Below are 27882 nucleotides of genomic sequence, written 5' to 3' on the forward strand. Positions count from 1 at the left end.
CCATCCTTGGGCGGGGAAAGGGGTCCTGGCTCATTCGGGGAGCTTGCAGTCCGGTTTCCGCTGTCACTGCTGGCCCGGGATCCCCAGCCGTCTTCCTTCCGGTGTCTGAGGGTGATCTGGGGGCATCCGAACGGCTTTTGGGGGTGCCATAGGAGGTCTGGGGGCACCCGAAAGGATCTGGGGATATTTAAAGTTCTCGTGGGGTCATCTAAAAGGGTCTGGGGTCATGTAAAGGGGGCTGGGCACCTCTGAACGACCCTTTGGAAGGTCTCGGAGCCTCTCTGCAGGGTTCCATGGGAGCTGGGGGTGTCTCGGTGTGAGTTTGGGGTCTCCGTGGGAGCTGGGGGTGTCTCGGTGTGGGTTTGGGGTCTCCGTGGGAGCTGGGGGTGTCTCGGTGTGGGTTTGGGGGCTCCGTGGGAGCTGGGGGTGTCTCCGTGTGGGTTTGGGGGCTCCGTGGGAGCTGGGGGTGTCTCCGTGTGGGTTTGGGGGCTCTGCGGGCTCTGCACAGTGTCTGGGTTCTTGTATGTCTTTGCAGGGGGCTCAGTGCAGACTCTCCCGTTCACTGCTGTGCCTCGTGCCCATGGCAGGGTACAGTTTGCTGCCAGGTGCTGCTGGGGGTCTGAGGAGCCTCTGAAGGGGAGCTGGAGAAGTGGGAAGGATTTTTTGAGGCCATTTCTTCTCCTCCTGGCACTTGCTGCTAGGAAGAAGAGAACAACCCGCACCTGGCTCCGACCTCGTTCTTGTTTTTTTACGTCTGTTGCCTAATGGCTTCGGCTGGGGTAGAGCTAATTTTCTTCATTGCAGCTGGTGTGGGGCTGTGCTTTGGATTTGTGCCGGAAAGAGTGTTGATAATGCAGGGGCATTTTAATTACCGCTGAGCGGGTTAGCCGGTGGTCTGCTGCTCCAGGACTGGGTTAACATCAGTCAGCTGATGGTGAGCAATAGTGTTCATTTCCATTTCTTATCCTTCTTAGGATTACTGTTATTATCATTGCTGTTATCACTATTATTACTATTACTATTATTCCTTCCCATGAGTTTTCTCACTTTTACCCTTCCAATTGTCTTCCCCCACATCCTGCTGTGTGATGCTTGTTTGCTCAGGGCTGTGCCGGACACGGAGCCTGCTTGTGTCATCTGCCTTAGGCACGCTCATGTGAATCCAGCATTCAGAGAGGTGCTGCCTGTTTGAAATATATAGTTGGGTCGACTCAGTCCTACCAAAAGAAGAAAAAAGAGAAAAGGAATAATTTGTCATAAAAAAACAATTCCTGTAGGATTTCAAGTTCCTACTTAACAATATATATTAGTTTATGGTTTGGTTGTTTTGTTTTTTTTTTCTTCTTGTTGTGCTGCAAAGATTTTTATAGGAATCTCCAGGTATTAAATATAGCCAGAGCAAGGCTCTAATTGCCCTGGGAATGCAGGGAAAAGCTTTTGGGAATTAGAACCAAATGAGAAACTTCTCAGTTAAAGAAACAAGTGAGCAAGCAGTGGTTTCTGTCTCTTCCTGTAGCTTTGATTGCAGAAGCCTCCATCTAAGCACATTTATTGTAGTATCTTTTGCAGTGACTCAGTGCAATTCCTCTGTGCCACCCAGCCCATAACAGACATGCAGCTGGCAGTGCAAATGCTGCCCAAAACGCCTTCCTACCTTCAAAACCGGTCCTGTGTCCTTTCCTCATCATGGCTGAGGAGTGCTGGTTCTTCTTAGCTTAGCTTTCCCCACCCCCCCTTCTCCCCATTTATCTTCATTTTTTGCCCTTTTCCTTCTTCCAGGCTTATCTTGATCACAGCTACCGTGGCCTGCTTTATACGGCTGCAGCTCAGGATAGGGAGCCTGGCAAAAACATGCTGCTGAAGAGAGAGAGGAGAGATGAAGGTAATGGTTGTCTCAGCCCAGGTAAGCATCTAAGGAAGCAATCCCTGGGAGGGTTGTGGTCATCTAAGTCAGTACACTCTGCTTTGAAGCATGCAGACAGCATACTTTTCACATCCTGAAAATGATCTAATCGGTAGCTGTTGATTCCTCTTTAAGGCTTTAAGCACTCTCCCTGCTCGCAGCTAAGTCTAACACTTGAGCAAAGTTTTACTTCAAATGACCGCCTTCAGAGCCAGTCAGAGCGTGCCTTTTCTGACTAGCGTAGCATTCTGAATCCTCACCCGTACAATCTTACGATGTGCTCCCCGTGTTCCTTTCTGCCTTCTAGCCAGCTACCCAAGTCTGGGTAGAAAAACTCCCTCAGGAATATAAAATCAAAAGTTTTAAAAGTCTAGAAGCAGATTATTTATACAATTGAAACTGTTGTGTATGGAGGATGTCCCTGCTCGCTGTAGGGGTTTGGACTAGATGACATTGGGAGTCCCTTCCAACCCCACCCATTCTGTGATTCCTTTTGGGGAGCTGCAGAGAGCAGTGAGGTTTCCCTTCAGCCTCTTTTTCTCCAGACTAAACAGCCCAGCTCCCTCAGCTGCTCCTCAGCCCTGTTCTCCAGACCCTTCCCCATTACGAACAACATGATTTATGAGGAGAGCGTGGGAAGCGGTTTGTTGGCTAAAGAAGACGGAAATATCTTGTAGGACCGGGGATATAATCCCATGCTCCTTGGTGAAGTGTTTAAATTGTCCTTTAGTAGTAAGTACTACTGAAATAAATTTTAGGTAGCCCATCTGAGCAGAAGGAGAACTTTTGGTTGAAGCTGGGGGAGCCTGGGTAGTGAAAACATTTTACAGCTTTCAGGGTAAAAGAAATCTTGACCTCATCATGGAGCACTTACTTGGAAATAAGCTGTTTGCTGACAGAGGATGTTGGGTGTGTGGGTCCTGGCAGCGACAGTTTTCCAAAGAGGAGCTGTAAGGCCAGCTACAAGGTTAGGTGTGGATTCTCCTGGGGTCTCACACAGAACAAGTCTTAGGATTCAGGTGGTCTGATTTCACAGCTGCATTTTCTTCTCTCTGTGGGTGACAGGATGACCTCACTAACAAAGAGAGAGACCTTATCAGAAGAGGAGATGCAGTTTGACAGGCCTGGATCTGTGTTGGCCACCAGTGCCGTTGAGCAGCTGGGAGTCATCCACAGGAGTATTACGCCAGAGAGCCTTCTGCTGGGTGCGAGGGTAAGGGGTGTGCATGTGAAGTGCCTATAGTTGAAACCCCCCAGTCTGCAGCTGAGGCCCTGCAGAGTGGTGCTTGCAGTAGCTCTGCGCAACTCTGCCATGGGCTCAGGAGGCTGTGCAGCGGTTAAACCTTTTCTTTTGCTCAAGCACAATCTTTCTGAATTCTTTTCTTGGATTTTTTTTTCCCAGGGTTCATCTGAAACTGTCTGATTTTGGGCTAAGCAGAGCTGTTCAGAAGGCTCAGCGACCTGAGCTCTACGGGAACCTCGCACACAACCCCCCAAGTGCCTTCTGTGAGTACAAGCTGTCTTTGTTCAACGTGGAACTAGTTGAGGGCTGAAGCCAGACCACAGCATAATTCATTTCTGCCATTGTAAACAAGATTGGTCAGGCTGATTGCATTTAATGGGGGACTGGGAATGCACCTTCCCTGCTGATGGAAGCTTTGAATGGGAAAGAAATTCATATTTCTTTGTCATGTTGGTGTGGTTTTGCTCACATGTACCTGGACACAAATAGAGTTTTGTGCCAATGTCAGTGAGGCTCCATGAGCACTTGTTCAGCAGGGACATGGTTTTCATATACTGACTTAGTGAGGGTGATGACTGTCTTGTGAGAAACTGGTTATAATATTTGGCTTTCGCAAGGGGAATTACTGGGGAGCGTGGGGCTGGATTGTTGGGCTGATGGTCTGTATTGTGTGGGGTATTGGGAGGGAAAGGGGAGGTGCCAACAGGTCTAAAGACTGGCCAGGTCAAAAGTGCAGGTTTGGTCTGTCCTGATGGAGAGGGGTGGGAGCGTGCAGGGGAATATATGAATATGTACGCTTTAATATATGAATATGTCTGTTTGCCGTCTCTATCAGCTCACCTCGTGTTGTGGGGGTGCGCCTCTAGCAAGCTCGCTCTGCGCCCAGTGCTGTGTTGCCTTTATTTTATAATAAACTGGTTATAAATTTTCAGCAGTGAGTTCATTTCTCACAATTTGGTGACCCGTACGTGATTACCCTGCCTGCGACGGCTTTCGGGGCCCTTCAGAAGGGGGGGCGCTCCCGCCGATTTTGGTGGCCCAGAAGGAGGACCCTGGAAGCCTCTCGGAACACGGGTAGATGATCCAGCTGACATTATAAGATAAAGGCAAGGGAAGGAGCTCCCGGAACTAGCCTGTAATTCTAGTGCACAAAGACCCAGGCAAGAAAAAGACTGTAAGTATTGTCCAGTTGGGCAGGCATTGAGGTCAGTGAGAGTGTGTGCGTGCGTGAGACGTGGGCTGGACAGCCCGGATCCACGAAGTGAGTGCAGAGTCCTTCTAACTGCGTTTCCAAGCACCCGCGAGGGACTTGGCCAGTGAAGGGACGAAGTGGTTGGTGATGGAAAGCTTGGACCTCGGGAAATGGGGCAAGGGTGAGGTGTAGAGCAGCCCCGGGAAACATGGGAGCAACAAGGGTACCCAGGGGTATACCCCCGGACAGTCCTCTGGGGTTGCGTGTTGGAGGCACAATACGCAGGATAAGGATAAGGCAAAAAGGGTAGTGGAGGAAGGGCCTAGAGAGAAAAGTAGATTGTGGGAAGGTTGGGCATTTGAAACGAGAGTGCCCAAGGAGAAGAGTGATCTTAAGGGGTTTTTTTTTAAGCTTAGTTGGATCGGCTCCGTGCGGGCCTGGAGCCGGGGCCATTAGGGTAGGGGCTGGGCGTAGAGCAGCTGGAGCTGCGAGTCAGCGTTTGCGCCAGCACCTGCGGTAGTGCGGCGGGCGGAGCAGGAGCTGTTGCAGGGAGAGCTGCAATGGCTGAGCCGTGCCCACCAGGGACTGGTAAAGGAGCAGGCCCAGGAGGTGGCCAGGCTCAGGTCGGAGAAGGAGGGTTACTCGTGTTACCAAGGTTCCTAGAGGGGGTGTGGAGAGTGAGTTTTAGGGGCAAAAGGGGAAAGGTTTAAAGTCCCGGTAGCTAAGGAGGGATCCTGGCTACGGGGTCCCGGAATTTCACTGTGGGTGGGGATTCCAGGATTCTGGATGGTAGTCAGGTGGTCTTCACACCCCTGCTTTCGGGCTGTGAAGGGGCAGCGTTGTTTCTATGGTCTAGGGGCTGTGGAGACTGGTCGTCCGTAGGGATCGGGAGACCGGCGCTGCGTCCCGGTGTCCCGGTGGTGAGGGGCCCGGTCTCGGGGGTTTGGTATCCTGCGGTCCGGTTTCTGGAGGGGCCGGGGCCGTGGGGGCCCGTGGCGCGGTCACGCTCGCGGGTCTGACGTCCCGGTTTCTTAGGGGGGACCTCGGTTTGAGGGCCCTGCTTCGGGAAGGTTTTTTTCCGTGGTTTCAGGCCTCCGCAGGAGGGAGGGCAGGGACCTGGGCTGCGGCGGGTGAGGTTTCTTTGCGGTTGGACTTTGCAGGGGATCGGCACAGCGAGGGGGGTCGGTCGTTCGCAGGGAGCCGGCTAGCGGCTCGGAGCCGGCGCTTCAACTGCCGCCGCTCGGTTTTGACCCCCGGGCAGTGATTAGTGATCGGGAGAATGGGACAAAAGCAAGTCATCAGAACTGCCTCCCATCCCCATCTCAGAGAGCGCCTTGGGGATCATATTATAGTATTGGGATGATGAGTTGAGAGAAGGAAAATCAAAGAAAAAAATGGTTTAAGCTGCATATGCTGCTGTTTGGATCAGGGCTTCACGCCCTACCCCTGTTCCCATATTTAAGGACAAAGACAAGGAAAAGGCAGACAGGCTGGTGTGAGAATATGGGAGAGGTAAAATCAGAGCGGGGGGGCCACCAAGAAATCAGAAGTGGCCTAATCAAGATCCTCAGTGGGACCATCAACAGCTTCAGGGGAGACAGAACATGGGACAAGGAATTGAAGCTGTGCCCAGAAATTTTGATAAAGCCTATAGTGAGCATCAGAGGAAGCCTCCTATGGGGTGGATGCTAGGATTAAAGAGAAGTTTGCAGCTCTATTCTGGAATAGATCCCAGTTCTGCAGCTGGGGTGATACTTCTCAGGATGCAGTTTGTGGCAAAACCATGGGCAGATATTAGAAATTGGAAAAGATTGAGGATTGGCACGACAGAGGTTTAGAGGAATTACTACGTGAAGCTCGGAAGGTGTTTGTAAGGAGGGATGTAGAGAAACAGAAGACAAAAGCTAGAATGTTGGTAACTGCTGTAAGGGTACTGGTGATTATGGATAGAGAGGGAAAAAAAGGTAGAAGTCTTATATGATAAATTAGCCCTCAATAGTAATATTAATGGAGTCCAGAAGACGATGAGTGATTGGATAAATAAAAGAATGTTGATTGATGCTCTGTTTTAAATTTGCCTGACATGGACAAATAATTTGATCTTTTTGTACATCTATATGGGGTGTTGACCCAGGACTGGACTGGAATTAAAAATCCTGTAGGGCATTGTTCCAAGTTATTAGATTCTGTAAGTAGGTGAGGGCCAATTTGCTTATCAGTGACCTTTACTAGTAGAGGAGGCCCAGAAAGCGGCTTTTTGTTTTGTTCTGGTCTCAGATCCCACCTTTGGGATTCCTGATGTATATGGGACTGAAGCTGGGGGTAAAGTGTTAATAACAACTTGGAAAGGAGAGTCACTAATTTCCCCCTGGGAAGGATCTTTTCTTGGTTTTGTTAACAACAGATCCAGCTGTCCGTACTGCAGAACAAGGGTGGACACGTGCTTCCTGAATAAAAGGAGCACTTCAGGAATGTGCTTCTGAACCTGGCTGACTTGCACCTGTAACACCTCTGGTCTGAAGGCTCTGGAACTAGCGAGACAAACCCACCTTTTGAAACATCTGACATTGTGTGACATCGAATCTGCATTGCAAGAAAATACCAAGGATTTCATTCGGTGTATAAAAGATCCTGGGACTTGATGTCATTGGGGATGGGTAAAGTGTAATGGTAAACTGGCTATTTAGAAAAGTGATGGTAAATTTTTCTGCTGCACTACAATGATGTGCTGAGAGTGTGTGTGGTTATAAATGTATGCTGTTGTAGTTCTAATTTGAAGTGATTAGGACAGAGGATTCACCTGTGTTCTTTGTGTTAAAGTACCAAAAACTCTGTTCGGCTAGTGGGACCACAGGGACTGCAATACAGAAAGGACTGCTGGATCCATCCACTGAATGGACTGAGGTACCCCAAATGGAGGACATAAAGATGAGTTCCAGTATCAGAATAGGAGTGGTAGTGGTCCTTGCCTGAAAATATCACAAACTAGAAACAGGTCGGGGTTCGAAATTGGTACAACCTCCCTGGACAAGGGAAGGAGACACGGTCCGAGCAGAGCATTGGTGGGATTGAAGGAGGCAAAGCCGGGTAGACCTCTGTAATTGCCACAAAGAAGATCTAGAACCATGGCTGTGGGCAGCAACCCCATAGGCCACGTGAGTGGAGTTGCAAGTCAAACCGGACTCCTAATTCCCAGGATTAACCACTCGGAGGGAGAAAGGTGTCACCCAGGTATTGGTATATATAGCATAGCCACTCACTGTGTATGGCACCTATTAAAGTAAAAGAGGAAATACTTTCAGGCAAGGAACATCAGTTGTTATCCCATTCCCTTTACCAGGAAGTTGAAATTGGGAATCCTTTTGCTTGTTGTAGAATTGTTGCCAAGTTAGGTTATTATGGCTCAAGCCAAATGTAGTAGAAAGAAGGGGAGGGATTGTGAGAAACTGGTTATAATATTTGGCTTTCGCAAGGGGGATTACTGGGGAGCGTGGGGCTGGATCGTTGGGCTGATGGTCTGTATTGTGTGGGGTATTGGGAGGGAAAGGGGAGGTGCCAACAGGTCTAAAGACTGGCCAGGTCAAAAGTGCAGGTTTGGTCTGTCCTGATGGAGAGGGGTGGGAGCGTGCTGGGGAATATATGAATATGTACGCTTTAATATATGAATATGTCTGTTTGCCGTCTCTATCAGCTCACCTCGTGTTGTGGGGGTGCGCCTCTAGCAAGCTCGCTCTGCGCCCAGTGCTGTGTTGCCTTTATTTTATAATAAACTGGTTATAAGTTTTCAGCAGCGAGTTCGTTTCTCACGGTCTCCAGAAGCTTTTCATCAGAGGGAAGTTGCTCATCAGCTTGTCTGCAGGTGAGTGTTTTATAGAATAATAGAATCGTTTGGGTTGGAAAAGGCCTTTCAGATTCCGCAGTCCCAACAGCTCACAAACTGCCAAGTCTCATCCCAATCTCTTTGTCTCTTAAGCATCTGCAGGGATGGGGATTCAACCACTTCCCTGGGGAAACTATTCCAGTCTTTTGAGAAGCTTTCAGTGAAGAAGCTTCTTTAACAGGCAACCTAAACATCCTCTGATACAACTTGAGGCCATTTCCTCACATGGGGGGGGGGGACAATGAACACCAGAGTGAGCCCCCCCGATGCTGGGAGACCCCAAAATCTAAGATCCTGCAATTCCACTGAAGACACCAGATGAAGGGGGGACCATCAAAGGGTTTAAGTGAGGAGAGCAACAGACAGAAGAGATGGGTGATTGCCAGTGCTAAATGCGCTGACTGCAAAGTGATGTCGGGGCTGTCAGCCCTGGGAGCCCTGCTCGGAGAGGCAGAGCTCTGTGTCTCCTGCGCGGCGGCGTTTGGATCAATACATCATTAATATTGTTATTGCCTCCCCGCCTCCTCCTTTGGCCGCAGGGGGCCAGGGTGCTGCTGGGACAGGACAGCTCCAAGGCAGGACAGCCCCAGGCGCGGCAGGGGGCCGGGGGCACAGCCGGGCGGGGGAGGCAGGGGCGGCCCTGCGGTGTGCCGAGCGGCTGCGAGAGCTCTGAGGGACGGGGAAGAGCGCTGGGGGGGCGGCTCGGAGCCGGGGCCGCTGTGAGCACCGCGGCGGGGCCGGGGCCGGGGTCTGTGCGCCCCGGGGCTCCCCGCCCCAGCGCTCTGCCGCACCGCAGCGCTCGGCGCCGGCCGCTGCCCCTCCGGCCCGGGCTCGGTGCGAGACCTGCAAGGGGCAGAGGCGCTCGGCTCTGCCGCCAGAGCTCAACCCCAGCCTGCGGCCGCGGAGTGCGGAGGCGGCGCTGGGGCAGAGCTCCGGCGCTGAGCTCTGGCAAGCACCGCGGAGCGCCCTGAGGCAGGGCCCGGGCAGGTGCGGGAGAGGGAGCGGGGGGGGCTCGAGCAGGGGGGGCCTGGGGCGGCCGAGAGGGACGTTTTAAATTCCCTTCTGTAACTGTGAGGTCTCTCCTGGGCCGCTCAGAACACTACAGATGGAGATACAGTTCATAGAGGGAGCAGCAGGGGTGCCCGAAGGCTCTCTGGGGGGCGCGCCAGCGCCGGCGGAGGAGACTGAGCGCCCTGAGGCGCGGGGCGGGGCCGGGGGCGGGGCCTGGGCTCCTCCCAGGGCTTCAGCGCGAGAATTCGAGCGGCCAGAGGCGCCCGGCCCGGGCGGGACCGGCCCCGGCCAGAGGCGCCGCTGGACTTGGGAGTTGCGCTCAGAGGGCAGCTGTGGCAGCGCTCCGGCGGATGGAGACCTGGCAGGCGCCTCAGGGGGGCTCTGGCGGATCCGCGAGGGACAGGAGCCCAGGTGCGAGCGGGGACAGGGAGGGCTGGCCCGGGGAGACCTGCGGGAGCTTAGAGCCTGAGGCGCTCGCCGTGCAGCTTCAACCGCCCGTCGGTGCAGATGTCCTCAGTGCAATGAACACGAGGGGGGGCTGCCAGGGCGGCCCGGAGGGCATTCCAGCGGCTGGGGGAGTTCCGGCTCTGCGGGGAAGGCTGAGCCGAGGCGCCGCTAGGCGGGCTGGGTGCGAGGACGGCTCCCGAAGCGCAGGGGCAGCGCTGGGGCAGCGCGGGGGGTGGCGGAGCGCTGAAGGCAGCGCTGAGGTGCGTGAGAGGGAACGGGGCTGGGCTGGGGCAGAGCTGCAGCAGCTGAAGGGAGGAGTTTGTGTAGGCAGTGTCTGAGGTGCTGTCATCTCCAGCCCGGAACATACACGTGTTTGTATTGGTTTTAATAAAAGGACATTAAGGGTGGCCGGGCTGGGGGGGGCTGTGTCTGTGAGCGCCACAGAAGGCGCCGCGGCGGGGGGGGGCTGTGGGGTGTTGGGGGCTGTGAGCGCCCTGAGGGTTCCCGCGCGGCGGCTTTCCCGCCCTGCCCGCGCCACAGGCACCAGCGCGCGCTGTTCCCGCGCGGCCGCCGCCTGAGGCAAGGGGAGGCGCCTGGCTGTGGGGACTGTGAGCGCCCGGAGGGTCCCGGCCTCACCTGTGCGCCCTTCCCGCCAGAGGGGCCGGCGCGCGCCGCGCGCCTCAGGAGCTGCCGGGGCGGGAACGGGAAGCGGCCCGGGGCAGGGCCGGGCCGGGCCGCAGCCCGCAGCTGCGCTGGGGTTGGGGTCTGGGAGGATCCGCTCCTGGGGCAGAGCTGCGGATGCCGGAGGGCAGGGCAGGCAGCGCAGGGGCTTGGGCAGGTTCGTGAGGGCGCAGGGTGAGACCGGCCGGGGGCAGGGGAATCAGCTCGGGGACAATTTCTGTTTCGTTAAAACCTGAGGCACTTCCCTCTGTAGCTCAGCACCTCCTGAGTGTGCCTCTGCTGTTTGCTCCTTCAGGCAGAACGAGGCTCTGCAGGGAGCAGACTCGGGGACAGAGCAGTGACGTTTGGGCACAGAGACTGAGAGGATCTGTGGGGCAGAAAATGCAAACAGAGAAAGCCCTGAGGTAAGCAAGAGCAGAGGTGACATCCTGGAGGGAAAACATGGAGGCAGTTTATACAGGATAAAAGCCAAAGCTTTCGGAGGGAAAAGCTGAGGCAATGTGCTGGGGGCAGAGCGGGCATGGAGGGAACCTGAGGCAACCCACAGGGAGAAGGTGAAAATTGTCCTGAGAAAACCTGAGCAAAGAAGAGGGGACACAGGAAGCAGCTTGGAGGGAAGACTTAAGGCAAATATCTGTGAGACAAGACACAGAAATGAACAGGAAAGTTAACCAATGGGAGACAAAAACGAGGATTTGAGAGGGAAAATCACAGCTTATTTAGGAGGGAGAGTGAGAGGGAGGAAAGGCATGGGAGGGAAGAGCTGAGGAAAGGTGGAAGGAGGAAAGGGGATGTTTGGGAGGGAAACAGAGGCCATTTTGGACGGGAGGAAGGGAAATTATGCCTCGAATTGAGAAGGAAATCTGTAGGGCAGAGGATGAAAATGTTGAAAATAGAAGCTAAGATAATGCAAGGAGAGAAAGGACATTTTGAACAGAAAAACCCTGTAGTGATGGAGGAGCAGTGATACCTTTTCCCCTTGGGCGGGGAGGAATTGGCACTGCTGAGGCCTAACTCTGTCCTCCTTCCTCAGAGGCAGCTGGCACAGAGCCCCACTATGGAGCGGCGAGGCAAGGTGCGGGGGGGCGAAAGGAGCTGAGAAGAGGAGGAGCACCGGGCTGAACAGCTGGACATGGGCAAGGCGCCCTGGGCAATGAGACCTCCCTCTCAATTTGGCTGTGGTAACACAAGATCTTTGCCAGCACCGTTAGGGTGCCCTGGTTGGCTTTGTGCTGGGCGACCTCCCTGTAAGCAGGGCTCGGTCTTTGCTTTTGCTGTTGTAGGCGTTTTGCCACCTAGCTCCTTGGCTGCACGGAGACTGGCAACCCTGTAAGGAGGGTCCGAGCCGGCGTCTCGGCCCGTATGGGGGGAAGTGTAGCTGCCTGGACCCCAGCCCCCCCTGTAAGCAGGGGAGGGCCCTTTAAACAGTTTCTCGGCTGCTGGCGGCCTGGCCAGCGTGACGCCCTGTACTTGGGGCACGTCACAAGGATTGGCATCCTGAGGCCCCTCTACCTGCATGCATCCCCGGGGGGGCCAGGTCTGACCCTCTGCTCTCCTGCTCGGGGTTAAGGATGCCTGCCCCACCAGTGGCTGCCCAGAGCTTGCTCCCTCTCTTGGGAAGGGCTGTGTGTGTGGCCCCTCTTGCCTCTGTGTGCCTGAGTCTGCTTGTCCTTTAGGTCCCTTAGAAAAGGCTGTAGCTTAGCTTAGGCTTCCCAGGAGGGAAAGAGGGGCTCTGGGCGGTTCCACGGCAGTCTCCTTGGAGGCCTCGAGTGGGGTGGGAGCTCGGCTTGCCCCTCCTTTGATTGGATGGACGCCGCGAAGCCGCTTAAGTCGTCTTGCGGCAAGGTGACCCCCCTGTAGTTCAGGGCCTGGGTCTCTGCCTTCATGGCAGCCTGTTCCCTTGGCACCCTGTCAGCTTAACAGCCCCGCACTCGGGGCCTGTGTGACGAGTTATGGAGCCTTCTGTGCCGTTCTGTCCCCTTCTGTCCCCAGCAGCAGCCCCAGGTCCCTGTAAGCAGGGCTGGGGAGGCTGCTTTTGGCAGCTAACAGGAACAAACCCTTAGAGGGTTGAGGTCAGTCCCTGGGCTCCTGAAGAGGTGGTGTTGTGCTGCAGCCAGGAGGGCCGGCCCGTAAGTGGGCGCAGGCCAGAGCCCGTGGCTCTCCGTGGGGCTTTTTGGGAGTGCCGGGCCGAGAGCGACCGCCCTGTAGGCAGGGAAGTGTGTTGCCGGTGTCCGGCGGGAGGTTCAAGGAGGGACCCCCCCTGTAATCAGGGCGGGTAGATCTGGTCCCGGCCTTTCAGAGGCATGGGGCCAGGGAGTGCGTGGGGCTTATCTTAGCGTGTTGTTCCCCCCCGCCCCACCCCGTCTTCGGGGCTGGGGCCACAGCCCCCCGGCCTTTGGCCGTGATGCCCCACTGCCTGGCTGCTGTCTTCCTGTAGCTGCGGGGCCAGGCCAAGCTCTCAGCTCCCTGGGTTTCGACCCGCCCGTAAGAGGGGTCGGGGTCCGAGTGCCTTTGCGCTCAGCTGGCAGCCTGTGTGGGGCACCCCCCCCGGCTAGCGGGGTGTGGGTCAAGATGCCCCTGAAGCGGAGAGAAGGAGCCTCCGTGGGCCTTTTGGGACCAGGGCCGCCCTGTAAGTCAGGGCCCGGTCAGTGCCCTGGCATCCCGGGCGCTTTGAAATGCCAGCGGCGGCTCCAGCCCCCTGTAAGCAGGGTCGTGCAGCCGCTCTGGCCGCTGCGTTGCATGCCCAGCTCCATTGCCCAGGGCGTCTGCTGCGGCGCCCGTCTGCGGTCCCGATCGGAAGTGTGCCGTGCGCCGCTTGGGTGAGTCGAGCGAAAGCGGGAAGACTTTGCAGAGCTGGGGGTGTCTGCGGGCGGGTAGCTGGCCGGGGGGTGCCCATGGGGAGCTGCCTGCGGGGCTGGAGGCTTCCCTCTTTCCCTCGGGCGGGGAGCAACTGGCACTACTGAGGCCTAACTCTGTCCTCCTCCCTTGGCAGTGGCTGGCACAGAAGGAAGAAGAGGCCCGCTGCGGAGCGGCGAGGCAACATACGGCGGAGGCAAGAGGCGGCGAGGCAACATACGACGGAGGCAAGAGGCGGCGAGGCAACATACGGCGGAGGCAAGAGGAGGCGAGGCAACATACGGCGGAGGCAAGAGGCGGCGAGGCAACATACGGCGGAGGCAAGAGGCGGCGAGGCAAGAGGAGCGGCGTCCGGCGGAAGAGCAGGACAGGAGAAAGGCGCCCTGGGCAATGAGACCTCCCTCTCAATTTGGCTGTGGTAACACAAGATCTTTGCCAGCACCGTTAGGGTGCCCTGGTTGGCTTTGTGCTGGGCGACCTCCCTGTAAGCAGGGCTCGGTCTTTGCTTTTGCTGTTGTAGGCGTTTTGCCACCTAGCTCCTTGGCTGCACGGAGACTGGCAACCCTGTAAGGAGGGTCCGAGCCGGCGTCTCGGCCCGTATGGGGGGAAGTGTAGCTGCCTGGACCCCAGCCCCCCCTGTAAGCAGGGGAGGGCCCTTTAAACAGTTTCTCGGCTGCTGGCGGCCTGGCCAGCGTGACGCCCTGTACTTGGGGCATGTCACAACGATTGGCATCCTGAGGCCCCTCTACCTGCATGCATCCCCGGGGGGGCCAGGTCTGACCCTCTGCTCTCCTGCTCAGGGTTAAGGATGCCTGCCCCACCAGTGTCTGCCCAGAGCTTGCTCCCTCTCTTGGGAAGGGCTGTGTGTGTGGCCCCTCTTGCCTCTGTGTGCCTGAGTCTGCTTGTCCTTTAGGTCCCTTAGAAAAGGCTGTAGCTTAGCTTAGGCTTCCCAGGAGGGAAAGAGGGGCTCTGGGCGGTTCCACGGCAGTCTCCTTGGAGGCCTCGAGTGGGGTGGGAGCTCGGCTTGCCCCTCCTTTGATTGGATGGACGCAGCGAAGCCGCTTAAGTCGTCTTGCGGCAAGGTGACCCCCCTGTAGTTCAGGGCCTGGGTCTCTGCCTTCATGGCAGCCTGTTCCCTTGGCACCCTGTCAGCTTAACAGCCCCGCACTCGGGGCCTGTGTGACGAGTTATGGAGCCTTCTGTGCCGTTCTGTCCCCTTCTGTCCCCAGCAGCAGCCCAAGGTCCCTGTAAGCAGGGCTGGGGAGGCTGCTTTTGGCAGCTAACAGGAACAAACCCTTAGAGGGTTGAGGTCAGTCCCTGGGCTCCTGAAGAGGTGGTGTTGTGCTGCAGCCAGGAGGGCCGGCCCGTAAGTGGGCGCAGGCCAGAGCCCGTGGCTCTCCGTGGGGCTTTTTGGGAGTGCCGGGCCGAGAGCGACCGCCCTGTAGGCAGGGAAGTGTGTTGCCGGTGTCCGGCGGGAGGTTCAAGGAGGGACCCCCCCTGTAATCAGGGCGGGTAGATCTGGTCCCGGCCTTTCAGAGGCATGGGGCCAGGGAGTGCGTGGGGCTTATCTTAGCGTGTTGTTCCCCCCCGCCCCACCCCGTCTTCGGGGCTGGGGCCACAGCCCCCCGGCCTTTGGCCGTGATGCCCCACTGCCTGGCTGCTGTCTTCCTGTAGCTGCGGGGCCAGGCCAAGCTCTCAGCTCCCTGGGTTTCGACCCGCCCGTAAGAGGGGTCGGGGTCCGAGTGCCTTTGCGCTCAGCTGGCAGCCTGTGTGGGGCACCCCCCCCGGCTAGCGGGGTGTGGGTCAAGATGCCCCTGAAGCGGAGAGAAGGAGCCTCCGTGGGCCTTTTGGGACCAGGGCCGCCCTGTAAGTCAGGGCCCGGTCAGTGCCCTGGCATCCCGGGCGCTTTGAAATGCCAGCGGCGGCTCCAGCCCCCTGTAAGCAGGGTCGTGCAGCCGCTCTGGCCGCTGCGTTGCATGCCCAGCTCCATTGCCCAGGGCGTCTGCTGCGGCGCCCGTCTGCGGTCCCGATCGGAAGTGTGCCGTGCGCCGCTTGGGTGAGTCGAGCGAAAGCGGGAAGACTTTGCAGAGCTGGGGGTGTCTGCGGGCGGGTAGCTGGCCGGGGGGTGCCCATGGGGAGCTGCCTGCGGGGCTGGAGGCTTCCCTCTTTCCCTCGGGCGGGGAGCAACTGGCACTACTGAGGCCTAACTCTGTCCTCCTCCCTTGGCAGTGGCTGGCACAGAAGGAAGAAGAGGCCCGCTGCGGAGCGGCGAGGCAACATACGGCGGAGGCAAGAGGCGGCGAGGCAACATACGACGGAGGCAAGAGGCGGCGAGGCAACATACGGCGGAGGCAAGAGGAGGCGAGGCAACATACGGCGGAGGCAAGAGGCGGCGAGGCAACATACGGCGGAGGCAAGAGGCGGCGAGGCAAGAGGAGCGGCGTCCGGCGGAAGAGCAGGACAGGAGAAAGGCGCCCTGGGCAATGAGACCTCCCTCTCAATTTGGCTGTGGTAACACAAGATCTTTGCCAGCACCGTTAGGGTGCCCTGGTTGGCTTTGTGCTGGGCGACCTCCCTGTAAGCAGGGCTCGGTCTTTGCTTTTGCTGTTGTAGGCGTTTTGCCACCTAGCTCCTTGGCTGCACGGAGACTGGCAACCCTGTAAGGAGGGTCCGAGCCGGCGTCTCGGCCCGTATGGGGGGAAGTGTAGCTGCCTGGACCCCAGCCCCCCCTGTAAGCAGGGGAGGGCCCTTTAAACAGTTTCTCGGCTGCTGGCGGCCTGGCCAGCGTGACGCCCTGTACTTGGGGCACGTCACAAGGATTGGCATCCTGAGGCCCCTCTACCTGCATGCATCCCCGGGGGGGCCAGGTCTGACCCTCTGCTCTCCTGCTCGGGGTTAAGGATGCCTGCCCCACCAGTGGCTGCCCAGAGCTTGCTCCCTCTCTTGGGAAGGGCTGTGTGTGTGGCCCCTCTTGCCTCTGTGTGCCTGAGTCTGCTTGTCCTTTAGGTCCCTTAGAAAAGGCTGTAGCTTAGCTTAGGCTTCCCAGGAGGGAAAGAGGGGCTCTGGGCGGTTCCACGGCAGTCTCCTTGGAGGCCTCGAGTGGGGTGGGAGCTCGGCTTGCCCCTCCTTTGATTGGATGGACGCAGCGAAGCCGCTTAAGTCGTCTTGCGGCAAGGTGACCCCCCTGTAGTTCAGGGCCTGGGTCTCTGCCTTCATGGCAGCCTGTTCCCTTGGCACCCTGTCAGCTTAACAGCCCCGCACTCGGGGCCTGTGTGACGAGTTATGGAGCCTTCTGTGCCGTTCTGTCCCCTTCTGTCCCCAGCAGCAGCCCAAGGTCCCTGTAAGCAGGGCTGGGGAGGCTGCTTTTGGCAGCTAACAGGAACAAACCCTTAGAGGGTTGAGGTCAGTCCCTGGGCTCCTGAAGAGGTGGTGTTGTGCTGCAGCCAGGAGGGCCGGCCCGTAAGTGGGCGCAGGCCAGAGCCCGTGGCTCTCCGTGGGGCTTTTTGGGAGTGCCGGGCCGAGAGCGACCGCCCTGTAGGCAGGGAAGTGTGTTGCCGGTGTCCGGCGGGAGGTTCAAGGAGGGACCCCCCCTGTAATCAGGGCGGGTAGATCTGGTCCCGGCCTTTCAGAGGCATGGGGCCAGGGAGTGCGTGGGGCTTATCTTAGCGTGTTGTTCCCCCCCGCCCCACCCCGTCTTCGGGGCTGGGGCCACAGCCCCCCGGCCTTTGGCCGTGATGCCCCACTGCCTGGCTGCTGTCTTCCTGTAGCTGCGGGGCCAGGCCAAGCTCTCAGCTCCCTGGGTTTCGACCCGCCCGTAAGAGGGGTCGGGGTCCGAGTGCCTTTGCGCTCAGCTGGCAGCCTGTGTGGGGCACCCCCCCCGGCTAGCGGGGTGTGGGTCAAGATGCCCCTGAAGCGGAGAGAAGGAGCCTCCGTGGGCCTTTTGGGACCAGGGCCGCCCTGTAAGTCAGGGCCCGGTCAGTGCCCTGGCATCCCGGGCGCTTTGAAATGCCAGCGGCGGCTCCAGCCCCCTGTAAGCAGGGTCGTGCAGCCGCTCTGGCCGCTGCGTTGCATGCCCAGCTCCATTGCCCAGGGCGTCTGTTGCGGCGCCCGTCTGCGGTCCCGATCGGAAGTGTGCCGTGCGCCGCTTGGGTGAGTCGAGCGAAAGCGGGAAGACTTTGCAGAGCTGGGGGTGTCTGCGGGCGGGTAGCTGGCCGGGGGGTGCCCATGGGGAGCTGCCTGCGGGGCTGGAGGCTTCCCTCTTTCCCTCGGGCGGGGAGCAACTGGCACTACTGAGGCCTAACTCTGTCCTCCTCCCTTGGCAGTGGCTGGCACAGAAGGAAGAAGAGGCCCGCTGCGGAGCGGCGAGGCAACATACGGCGGAGGCAAGAGGCGGCGAGGCAACATACGACGGAGGCAAGAGGCGGCGAGGCAACATACGGCGGAGGCAAGAGGCGGCGAGGCAACATACGGCGGAGGCAAGAGGCGGCGAGGCAACATACGGCGGAGGCAAGAGGCGGCGAGGCAAGAGGAGCGGCGTCCGGCGGAAGAGCAGGACAGGAGAAAGGCGCCCTGGGCAATGAGACCTCCCTCTCAATTTGGCTGTGGTAACACAAGATCTTTGCCAGCACCGTTAGGGTGCCCTGGTTGGCTTTGTGCTGGGCGACCTCCCTGTAAGCAGGGCTCGGTCTTTGCTTTTGCTGTTGTAGGCGTTTTGCCACCTAGCTCCTTGGCTGCACGGAGACTGGCAACCCTGTAAGGAGGGTCCGAGCCGGCGTCTCGGCCCGTATGGGGGGAAGTGTAGCTGCCTGGACCCCAGCCCCCCCTGTAAGCAGGGGAGGGCCCTTTAAACAGTTTCTTGGCTGCTGGCGGCCTGGCCAGCGTGACGCCCTGTACTTGGGGCATGTCACAACGATTGGCATCCTGAGGCCCCTCTACCTGCATGCATCCCCGGGGGGGCCAGGTCTGACCCTCTGCTCTCCTGCTCAGGGTTAAGGATGCCTGCCCCACCAGTGTCTGCCCAGAGCTTGCTCCCTCTCTTGGGAAGGGCTGTGTGTGTGGCCCCTCTTGCCTCTGTGTGCCTGAGTCTGCTTGTCCTTTAGGTCCCTTAGAAAAGGCTGTAGCTTAGCTTAGGCTTCCCAGGAGGGAAAGAGGGGCTCTGGGCGGTTCCACGGCAGTCTCCTTGGAGGCCTCGAGTGGGGTGGGAGCTCGGCTTGCCCCTCCTTTGATTGGATGGACGCAGCGAAGCCGCTTAAGTCGTCTTGCGGCAAGGTGACCCCCCTGTAGTTCAGGGCCTGGGTCTCTGCCTTCATGGCAGCCTGTTCCCTTGGCACCCTGTCAGCTTAACAGCCCCGCACTCGGGGCCTGTGTGACGAGTTATGGAGCCTTCTGTGCCGTTCTGTCCCCTTCTGTCCCCAGCAGCAGCCCAAGGTCCCTGTAAGCAGGGCTGGGGAGGCTGCTTTTGGCAGCTAACAGGAACAAACCCTTAGAGGGTTGAGGTCAGTCCCTGGGCTCCTGAAGAGGTGGTGTTGTGCTGCAGCCAGGAGGGCCGGCCCGTAAGTGGGCGCAGGCCAGAGCCCGTGGCTCTCCGTGGGGCTTTTTGGGAGTGCCGGGCCGAGAGCGACCGCCCTGTAGGCAGGGAAGTGTGTTGCCGGTGTCCGGCGGGAGGTTCAAGGAGGGACCCCCCCTGTAATCAGGGCGGGTAGATCTGGTCCCGGCCTTTCAGAGGCATGGGGCCAGGGAGTGCGTGGGGCTTATCTTAGCGTGTTGTTCCCCCCCGCCCCACCCCGTCTTCGGGGCTGGGGCCACAGCCCCCCGGCCTTTGGCCGTGATGCCCCACTGCCTGGCTGCTGTCTTCCTGTAGCTGCGGGGCCAGGCCAAGCTCTCAGCTCCCTGGGTTTCGACCCGCCCGTAAGAGGGGTCGGGGTCCGAGTGCCTTTGCGCTCAGCTGGCAGCCTGTGTGGGGCACCCCCCCCGGCTAGCGGGGTGTGGGTCAAGATGCCCCTGAAGCGGAGAGAAGGAGCCTCCGTGGGCCTTTTGGGACCAGGGCCGCCCTGTAAGTCAGGGCCCGGTCAGTGCCCTGGCATCCCGGGCGCTTTGAAATGCCAGCGGCGGCTCCAGCCCCCTGTAAGCAGGGTCGTGCAGCCGCTCTGGCCGCTGCGTTGCATGCCCAGCTCCATTGCCCAGGGCGTCTGCTGCGGCGCCCGTCTGCGGTCCCGACCGGAAGTGTGCCGTGCGCCGCTTGGGTGAGTCGAGCGAAAGCGGGAAGACTTTGCAGAGCTGGGGGTGTCTGCGGGCGGGTAGCTGGCCGGGGGGTGCCCATGGGGAGCTGCCTGCGGGGCTGGAGGCTTCCCTCTTTCCCTCGGGCGGGGAGCAACTGGCACTACTGAGGCCTAACTCTGTCCTCCTTCCTTGGCAGTGGCTGGCACAGAAGGAAGAAGAGGCCCGCTGCGGAGCGGCGAGGCAACATACGGCGGAGGCAAGAGGCGGCGAGGCAACATACGACGGAGGCAAGAGGCGGCGAGGCAACATACGGCGGAGGCAAGAGGAGGCGAGGCAACATACGGCGGAGGCAAGAGGCGGCGAGGCAACATACGGCGGAGGCAAGAGGCGGCGAGGCAAGAGGAGCGGCGTCCGGCGGAAGAGCAGGACAGGAGAAAGGCGCCCTGGGCAATGAGACCTCCCTCTCAATTTGGCTGTGGTAACACAAGATCTTTGCCAGCACCGTTAGGGTGCCCTGGTTGGCTTTGTGCTGGGCGACCTCCCTGTAAGCAGGGCTCGGTCTTTGCTTTTGCTGTTGTAGGCGTTTTGCCACCTAGCTCCTTGGCTGCACGGAGACTGGCAACCCTGTAAGGAGGGTCCGAGCCGGCGTCTCGGCCCGTATGGGGGGAAGTGTAGCTGCCTGGACCCCAGCCCCCCCTGTAAGCAGGGGAGGGCCCTTTAAACAGTTTCTCGGCTGCTGGCGGCCTGGCCAGCGTGACGCCCTGTACTTGGGGCACGTCACAAGGATTGGCATCCTGAGGCCCCTCTACCTGCATGCATCCCCGGGGGGGCCAGGTCTGACCCTCTGCTCTCCTGCTCGGGGTTAAGGATGCCTGCCCCACCAGTGGCTGCCCAGAGCTTGCTCCCTCTCTTGGGAAGGGCTGTGTGTGTGGCCCCTCTTGCCTCTGTGTGCCTGAGTCTGCTTGTCCTTTAGGTCCCTTAGAAAAGGCTGTAGCTTAGCTTAGGCTTCCCAGGAGGGAAAGAGGGGCTCTGGGCGGTTCCACGGCAGTCTCCTTGGAGGCCTCGAGTGGGGTGGGAGCTCGGCTTGCCCCTCCTTTGATTGGATGGACGCAGCGAAGCCGCTTAAGTCGTCTTGCGGCAAGGTGACCCCCCTGTAGTTCAGGGCCTGGGTCTCTGCCTTCATGGCAGCCTGTTCCCTTGGCACCCTGTCAGCTTAACAGCCCCGCACTCGGGGCCTGTGTGACGAGTTATGGAGCCTTCTGTGCCGTTCTGTCCCCTTCTGTCCCCAGCAGCAGCCCAAGGTCCCTGTAAGCAGGGCTGGGGAGGCTGCTTTTGGCAGCTAACAGGAACAAACCCTTAGAGGGTTGAGGTCAGTCCCTGGGCTCCTGAAGAGGTGGTGTTGTGCTGCAGCCAGGAGGGCCGGCCCGTAAGTGGGCGCAGGCCAGAGCCCGTGGCTCTCCGTGGGGCTTTTTGGGAGTGCCGGGCCGAGAGCGACCGCCCTGTAGGCAGGGAAGTGTGTTGCCGGTGTCCGGCGGGAGGTTCAAGGAGGGACCCCCCCTGTAATCAGGGCGGGTAGATCTGGTCCCGGCCTTTCAGAGGCATGGGGCCAGGGAGTGCGTGGGGCTTATCTTAGCGTGTTGTTCCCCCCCGCCCCACCCCGTCTTCGGGGCTGGGGCCACAGCCCCCCGGCCTTTGGCCGTGATGCCCCACTGCCTGGCTGCTGTCTTCCTGTAGCTGCGGGGCCAGGCCAAGCTCTCAGCTCCCTGGGTTTCGACCCGCCCGTAAGAGGGGTCGGGGTCCGAGTGCCTTTGCGCTCAGCTGGCAGCCTGTGTGGGGCACCCCCCCCGGCTAGCGGGGTGTGGGTCAAGATGCCCCTGAAGCGGAGAGAAGGAGCCTCCGTGGGCCTTTTGGGACCAGGGCCGCCCTGTAAGTCAGGGCCCGGTCAGTGCCCTGGCATCCCGGGCGCTTTGAAATGCCAGCGGCGGCTCCAGCCCCCTGTAAGCAGGGTCGTGCAGCCGCTCTGGCCGCTGCGTTGCATGCCCAGCTCCATTGCCCAGGGCGTCTGTTGCGGCGCCCGTCTGCGGTCCCGATCGGAAGTGTGCCGTGCGCCGCTTGGGTGAGTCGAGCGAAAGCGGGAAGACTTTGCAGAGCTGGGGGTGTCTGCGGGCGGGTAGCTGGCCGGGGGGTGCCCATGGGGAGCTGCCTGCGGGGCTGGAGGCTTCCCTCTTTCCCTCGGGCGGGGAGCAACTGGCACTACTGAGGCCTAACTCTGTCCTCCTCCCTTGGCAGTGGCTGGCACAGAAGGAAGAAGAGGCCCGCTGCGGAGCGGCGAGGCAACATACGGCGGAGGCAAGAGGCGGCGAGGCAACATACGACGGAGGCAAGAGGCGGCGAGGCAACATACGGCGGAGGCAAGAGGCGGCGAGGCAACATACGGCGGAGGCAAGAGGCGGCGAGGCAACATACGGCGGAGGCAAGAGGCGGCGAGGCAAGAGGAGCGGCGTCCGGCGGAAGAGCAGGACAGGAGAAAGGCGCCCTGGGCAATGAGACCTCCCTCTCAATTTGGCTGTGGTAACACAAGATCTTTGCCAGCACCGTTAGGGTGCCCTGGTTGGCTTTGTGCTGGGCGACCTCCCTGTAAGCAGGGCTCGGTCTTTGCTTTTGCTGTTGTAGGCGTTTTGCCACCTAGCTCCTTGGCTGCACGGAGACTGGCAACCCTGTAAGGAGGGTCCGAGCCGGCGTCTCGGCCCGTATGGGGGGAAGTGTAGCTGCCTGGACCCCAGCCCCCCCTGTAAGCAGGGGAGGGCCCTTTAAACAGTTTCTTGGCTGCTGGCGGCCTGGCCAGCGTGACGCCCTGTACTTGGGGCATGTCACAACGATTGGCATCCTGAGGCCCCTCTACCTGCATGCATCCCCGGGGGGGCCAGGTCTGACCCTCTGCTCTCCTGCTCAGGGTTAAGGATGCCTGCCCCACCAGTGTCTGCCCAGAGCTTGCTCCCTCTCTTGGGAAGGGCTGTGTGTGTGGCCCCTCTTGCCTCTGTGTGCCTGAGTCTGCTTGTCCTTTAGGTCCCTTAGAAAAGGCTGTAGCTTAGCTTAGGCTTCCCAGGAGGGAAAGAGGGGCTCTGGGCGGTTCCACGGCAGTCTCCTTGGAGGCCTCGAGTGGGGTGGGAGCTCGGCTTGCCCCTCCTTTGATTGGATGGACGCAGCGAAGCCGCTTAAGTCGTCTTGCGGCAAGGTGACCCCCCTGTAGTTCAGGGCCTGGGTCTCTGCCTTCATGGCAGCCTGTTCCCTTGGCACCCTGTCAGCTTAACAGCCCCGCACTCGGGGCCTGTGTGACGAGTTATGGAGCCTTCTGTGCCGTTCTGTCCCCTTCTGTCCCCAGCAGCAGCCCAAGGTCCCTGTAAGCAGGGCTGGGGAGGCTGCTTTTGGCAGCTAACAGGAACAAACCCTTAGAGGGTTGAGGTCAGTCCCTGGGCTCCTGAAGAGGTGGTGTTGTGCTGCAGCCAGGAGGGCCGGCCCGTAAGTGGGCGCAGGCCAGAGCCCGTGGCTCTCCGTGGGGCTTTTTGGGAGTGCCGGGCCGAGAGCGACCGCCCTGTAGGCAGGGAAGTGTGTTGCCGGTGTCCGGCGGGTGGTTCAAGGAGGGACCCCCCCTGTAATCAGGGCGGGTAGATCTGGTCCCGGCCTTTCAGAGGCATGGGGCCAGGGAGTGCGTGGGGCTTATCTTAGCGTGTTGTTCCCCCCCGCCCCACCCCGTCTTCGGGGCTGGGGCCACAGCCCCCCGGCCTTTGGCCGTGATGCCCCACTGCCTGGCTGCTGTCTTCCTGTAGCTGCGGGGCCAGGCCAAGCTCTCAGCTCCCTGGGTTTCGACCCGCCCGTAAGAGGGGTCGGGGTCCGAGTGCCTTTGCGCTCAGCTGGCAGCCTGTGTGGGGCACCCCCCCCGGCTAGCGGGGTGTGGGTCAAGATGCCCCTGAAGCGGAGAGAAGGAGCCTCCGTGGGCCTTTTGGGACCAGGGCCGCCCTGTAAGTCAGGGCCCGGTCAGTGCCCTGGCATCCCGGGCGCTTTGAAATGCCAGCGGCGGCTCCAGCCCCCTGTAAGCAGGGTCGTGCAGCCGCTCTGGCCGCTGCGTTGCATGCCCAGCTCCATTGCCCAGGGCGTCTGCTGCGGCGCCCGTCTGCGGTCCCGACCGGAAGTGTGCCGTGCGCCGCTTGGGTGAGTCGAGCGAAAGCGGGAAGACTTTGCAGAGCTGGGGGTGTCTGCGGGCGGGTAGCTGGCCGGGGGGTGCCCATGGGGAGCTGCCTGCGGGGCTGGAGGCTTCCCTCTTTCCCTCGGGCGGGGAGCAACTGGCACTACTGAGGCCTAACTCTGTCCTCCTTCCTTGGCAGTGGCTGGCACAGAAGGAAGAAGAGGCCCGCTGCGGAGCGGCGAGGCAACATACGGCGGAGGCAAGAGGCGGCGAGGCAACATACGACGGAGGCAAGAGGCGGCGAGGCAACATACGGCGGAGGCAAGAGGAGGCGAGGCAACATACGGCGGAGGCAAGAGGCGGCGAGGCAACATACGGCGGAGGCAAGAGGCGGCGAGGCAAGAGGAGCGGCGTCCGGCGGAAGAGCAGGACAGGAGAAAGGCGCCCTGGGCAATGAGACCTCCCTCTCAATTTGGCTGTGGTAACACAAGATCTTTGCCAGCACCGTTAGGGTGCCCTGGTTGGCTTTGTGCTGGGCGACCTCCCTGTAAGCAGGGCTCGGTCTTTGCTTTTGCTGTTGTAGGCGTTTTGCCACCTAGCTCCTTGGCTGCACGGAGACTGGCAACCCTGTAAGGAGGGTCCGAGCCGGCGTCTCGGCCCGTATGGGGGGAAGTGTAGCTGCCTGGACCCCAGCCCCCCCTGTAAGCAGGGGAGGGCCCTTTAAACCGTTTCTCGGCTGCTGGCGGCCTGGCCAGCGTGACGCCCTGTACTTGGGGCATGTCACAACGATTGGCATCCTGAGGCCCCTCTACCTGCATGCATCCCCGGGGGGGCCAGGTCTGACCCTCTGCTCTCCTGCTCAGGGTTAAGGATGCCTGCCCCACCAGTGGCTGCCCAGAGCTTGCTCCCTCTCTTGGGAAGGGCTGTGTGTGTGGCCCCTCTTGCCTCTGTGTGCCTGAGTCTGCTTGTCCTTTAGGTCCCTTAGAAAAGGCTGTAGCTTAGCTTAGGCTTCCCAGGAGGGAAAGAGGGGCTCTGGGCGGTTCCACGGCAGTCTCCTTGGAGGCCTCGAGTGGGGTGGGAGCTCGGCTTGCCCCTCCTTTGATTGGACGGACACAGCGAAGCCGCTTAAGTCGTCTTGCGGCAAGGTGACCCCCCTGTAGTTCAGGGCCTGGGTCTCTGCCTTCATGGCAGCCTGTTCCCTTGGCACCCTGTCAGCTTAACAGCCCCGCACTCGGGGCCTGTGTGACGAGTTATGGAGCCTTCTGTGCCGTTCTGTCCCCTTCTGTCCCCAGCAGCAGCCCAAGGTCCCTGTAAGCAGGGCTGGGGAGGCTGCTTTTGGCAGCTAACAGGAACAAACCCTTAGAGGGTTGAGGTCAGTCCCTGGGCTCCTGAAGAGGTGGTGTTGTGCTGCAGCCAGGAGGGCCGGCCCGTAAGTGGGCACAGGCCAGAGCCCGTGGCTCTCCGTGGGGCTTTTTGGGAGTGCCGGGCCGAGAGCGACCGCCCTGTAGGCAGGGAAGTGTGTTGCCGGTGTCCGGCGGGAGGTTCAAGGAGGGACCCCCCCTGTAATCAGGGCGGGTAGATCTGGTCCCGGCCTTTCAGAGGCATGGGGCCAGGGAGTGTGTGGGGCTTATCTTAGCGTGTTGTTCCCCCCCACCCCACCCCGTCTTCGGGGCTGGGGCCACAGCCCCCCGGCCTTTGGCCGTGATGCCCCACTGCCTGGCTGCTGTCTTCCTGTAGCTGCGGGGCCAGGCCAAGCTCTCAGCTCCCTGGGTTTCGACCCGCCCGTAAGAGGGGTCGGGGTCCGAGTGCCTTTGCGCTCAGCTGGCAGCCTGTGTGGGGCACCCCCCCCCGGCTAGCGGGGTGTGGGTCAAGATGCCCCTGAAGCGGAGAGAAGGAGCCTCCGTGGGCCTTTTGGGACCAGGGCCGCCCTGTAAGTCAGGGCCCGGTCAGTGCCCTGGCATCCCGGGCGCTTTGAAATGCCAGCGGCGGCTCCAGCCCCCTGTAAGCAGGGTCGTGCAGCCACTCTGGCCGCTGCGTTGCATGCCCAGCTCCATTGCCCAGGGCGTCTGCTGCGGCGCCCGTCTGCGGTCCCGACCGGAAGTGTGCCGTGCGCCGCTTGGGTGAGTCGAGCGAAAGCGGGAAGACTTTGTAGAGCTGGGGGTGTCTGCGGGCGGGTAGCTGGCCGGGGGGTGCCCATGGGGAGCTGCCTGCGGGCCTGGAGGCATCCCTCTTTCCCTCGGGCGGGGAGCAGCTGGCACTACTGAGGCCTTGTTTTGTCCTTTTGGCAATCTTTGTCAAGGCAGACAGAACGTAGCACTGCTGTGTATCATAATTTCTTGTCCTGCTCCTTCAGATATTCTTCATGTGGAAAGCACACTCAGACTATCCTTTAGTCGCCACAAGCTGTATCCAAGGCCTGCCTCAGGTGATTTTTTGCCTGTTTATGTCTCCTGGCATAATGAGCTGCAGTCCTGTTGTGCAAGAATCCCGTCCTTCTTCCATGTGGATTGTCACTTGCACTAGTGCAAAATGGTTGAGGTACCACGCAGCTCTTACTGTGTCCGTTTGAAGTCCATTTTGCTTCGATTCTGGACAGCTTTTCTGTGCTCAGGGTGAACATGCCACAGGTGTAAGGGTGAATTTGTGTTCCCAGTGATCCTCTTCTTTGGGAGAGAATAATTTTTGTTCTGTTGCTCTTATGTGATGCCTCCGTGCTTTTAATGAGTTGGAAGGAAATTTTAAGTGGTATGGAAGCAGTATTCAGCAGGGACACTAAGGACCAGTTTTCAGTTAGTCCACGTGCCAGGCAATGCAGGTGAGAGGGCAGACTCAAATCAAACTCTCCAAAGCTTCTCATCATGTCTTCACATGGAGCAACTGCTCCTTCCCTTGCAGGCATCCTGGCTTGTTTCTAGGCTTAAGCATCTGTTGTGGACGTTCTTTGCACTTTTTAACCCTCCTAAACACCGGGGGGATTCTTCAGGGAACAGTTTAGCTCAATCACAGCACTTATTTGTCTGTAAAATTTTGCCAGTGCTTCTGTAATAAAAAGGTTTTTATTTCTGCTGTAGCTTGCAAGCTGGTGACCACCGTGGGAGCACCGCTCTGTTGTTCACAGAGTGTTTTGTTGTTGCAAACTTGGGACAAATGTGAGATTTAGGTGAGTTACTTTCTTTAGAAGTGTCTGCTCAGCCATCCTCTTCCTGGATCTCTTGGACAGGAGAAAGGTTTGTCTCTCTCTGTTTGCAGTGCCCTGATGAGGACTTGTGCCAACACAGGCTCAGAAAGCTGAAACCACCGAAGGGTTTAGTGGATGAGAGCAAAGCTCAGCCAGTTGCTGAAGGTGGAAACCTTACCCAGAAGGCTGTCCCCAGCTCGGGGTGATAAAAAGAACAGGAGCGTAGCTGCTCAGCTGTCTTTCCTTCTGTGATGCCACGTGGGGGTGGTAAGGGTGCAGCAGAGGAGCAGTGAGGGAGGGGTGGGGGCAGTCTCCCACAAAGGCTGCTTGCAGACCTGAATGTTTGAAATGCCAGAACGTTCTTGGAGGGGAGGGAAAGCCCTGGGAAAGTGTGAGTGTGAGATGTTCCAGCAGAGGAAAAGCGGTGCTGTTTAGCAGGAGATTGCAGGACAGTGATTTGTATGCAGCAAGGCTTTGACCTGACTCCCCCTGGATCTCTGTTATCTTGAAATGCTTCCAGAATAGAAAAGCACAGCCTGAGCAGGCCACAGAGGGTTTGAACTGGAAATAGAAATATCAACTGTGTCTCTCTCAATTAAAACTTTGTGTGTGCTTGTGGTGTGTTGTTTTTTCTTGGAATGGAAAAAGCCTGGAAGGGAGCTCAGCAAAGCTGCTCCCCAGGCAGAGGTGGAGGACCTGCCCCAGACCTGCTGTGTTGGGAGTCTGTTACAGGGGTCTGCTGTTATCTAAAGTGGGCCTTGGGGGGTATGAAAAGGGAATTTGGGGGTATCTGAATGGTTCTGAGGGCCTCTGCAGGGTCCTGATGGAGACTGGGGGGAGGTGGTGGGGTTTAGGGTCAGGCATCTCTGTGGGGTTCCAGGTTTTGGGGTCTTGCAGGAGCTGGGGAGGTCTCACTCTGGGTTTTAGTGTACCTGCAGCCCTGGGAGGCCCCAGCTTCGGCTCCCCCTGCATCTAAAGGTAAGCTCGGTGCACCTCCAGGGCTTCAGATTGTGACAAAAGGGGTCTGGGGACATGTGAACGGGACTGGGGGTACCAAGGCGGTTCTGACCTCACCAAGGTGCTGGCTGG

The 27882-nt window shown here is 59.3% G+C and overlaps 1 protein-coding gene and 1 long non-coding RNA gene across 5 annotated transcripts; both read left to right on the forward strand.

The window, feature by feature from the left end:
• The first annotated feature begins 532 nt into the window (after positions 1 to 532).
• On the forward strand, positions 533 to 13862 carry LOC137453929 (uncharacterized). Of its 2 annotated transcripts, XR_010990486.1 has the most exons (7): positions 533 to 934; positions 1780 to 2870; positions 2969 to 3116; positions 3306 to 8197; positions 10653 to 10761; positions 11391 to 13176; positions 13350 to 13840. It is a non-coding gene; the product is annotated as an uncharacterized lncRNA (long non-coding RNA). The 2 variants fall into 2 exon arrangements; XR_010990490.1 differs by lacking the exons at positions 533 to 934; positions 1780 to 2870; positions 2969 to 3116; positions 3306 to 8197 and adding an exon at positions 9245 to 9640 and having other exon boundaries at positions 13350 to 13862.
• Positions 13863 to 13908: 46 nt separating this feature from the next.
• LOC137453920 (uncharacterized) lies at positions 13909 to 27407 on the forward strand. Of its 3 annotated transcripts, XM_068163643.1 has the most exons (8): positions 13909 to 15269; positions 15443 to 17362; positions 17536 to 19455; positions 19629 to 21548; positions 21722 to 23641; positions 23815 to 24096; positions 26687 to 26775; positions 26865 to 27407. In XM_068163643.1, exons 5-7 carry the CDS (start codon positions 23394 to 23396, stop codon positions 26766 to 26768), a joined length of 612 nt encoding a protein of 203 aa, XP_068019744.1. In that variant the 5' UTR covers positions 13909 to 15269; positions 15443 to 17362; positions 17536 to 19455; positions 19629 to 21548; positions 21722 to 23393; the 3' UTR covers positions 26769 to 26775; positions 26865 to 27407. The 3 variants fall into 3 exon arrangements, 1 of the variants encoding a protein (XP_068019744.1); XR_010990483.1 differs by lacking the exons at positions 13909 to 15269; positions 15443 to 17362; positions 17536 to 19455; ... (1 more) ...; positions 21722 to 23641; positions 23815 to 24096 and adding an exon at positions 25479 to 25735 and having other exon boundaries at positions 26687 to 27407; XR_010990482.1 differs by lacking the exons at positions 13909 to 15269; positions 15443 to 17362; positions 17536 to 19455; ... (1 more) ...; positions 21722 to 23641; positions 23815 to 24096 and adding an exon at positions 25920 to 26040 and having other exon boundaries at positions 26687 to 27407.
• The last annotated feature ends 475 nt before the right edge of the window (positions 27408 to 27882 follow it).

The sequence above is a fragment of the Melanerpes formicivorus genome, unplaced genomic scaffold (genome assembly GCF_026170545.1).
Source record: "Melanerpes formicivorus ecotype bairdi unplaced genomic scaffold, bMelFor1.0.p_v2 SCAF_2, whole genome shotgun sequence".
NCBI lineage: Eukaryota > Metazoa > Chordata > Aves > Piciformes > Picidae > Melanerpes > Melanerpes formicivorus.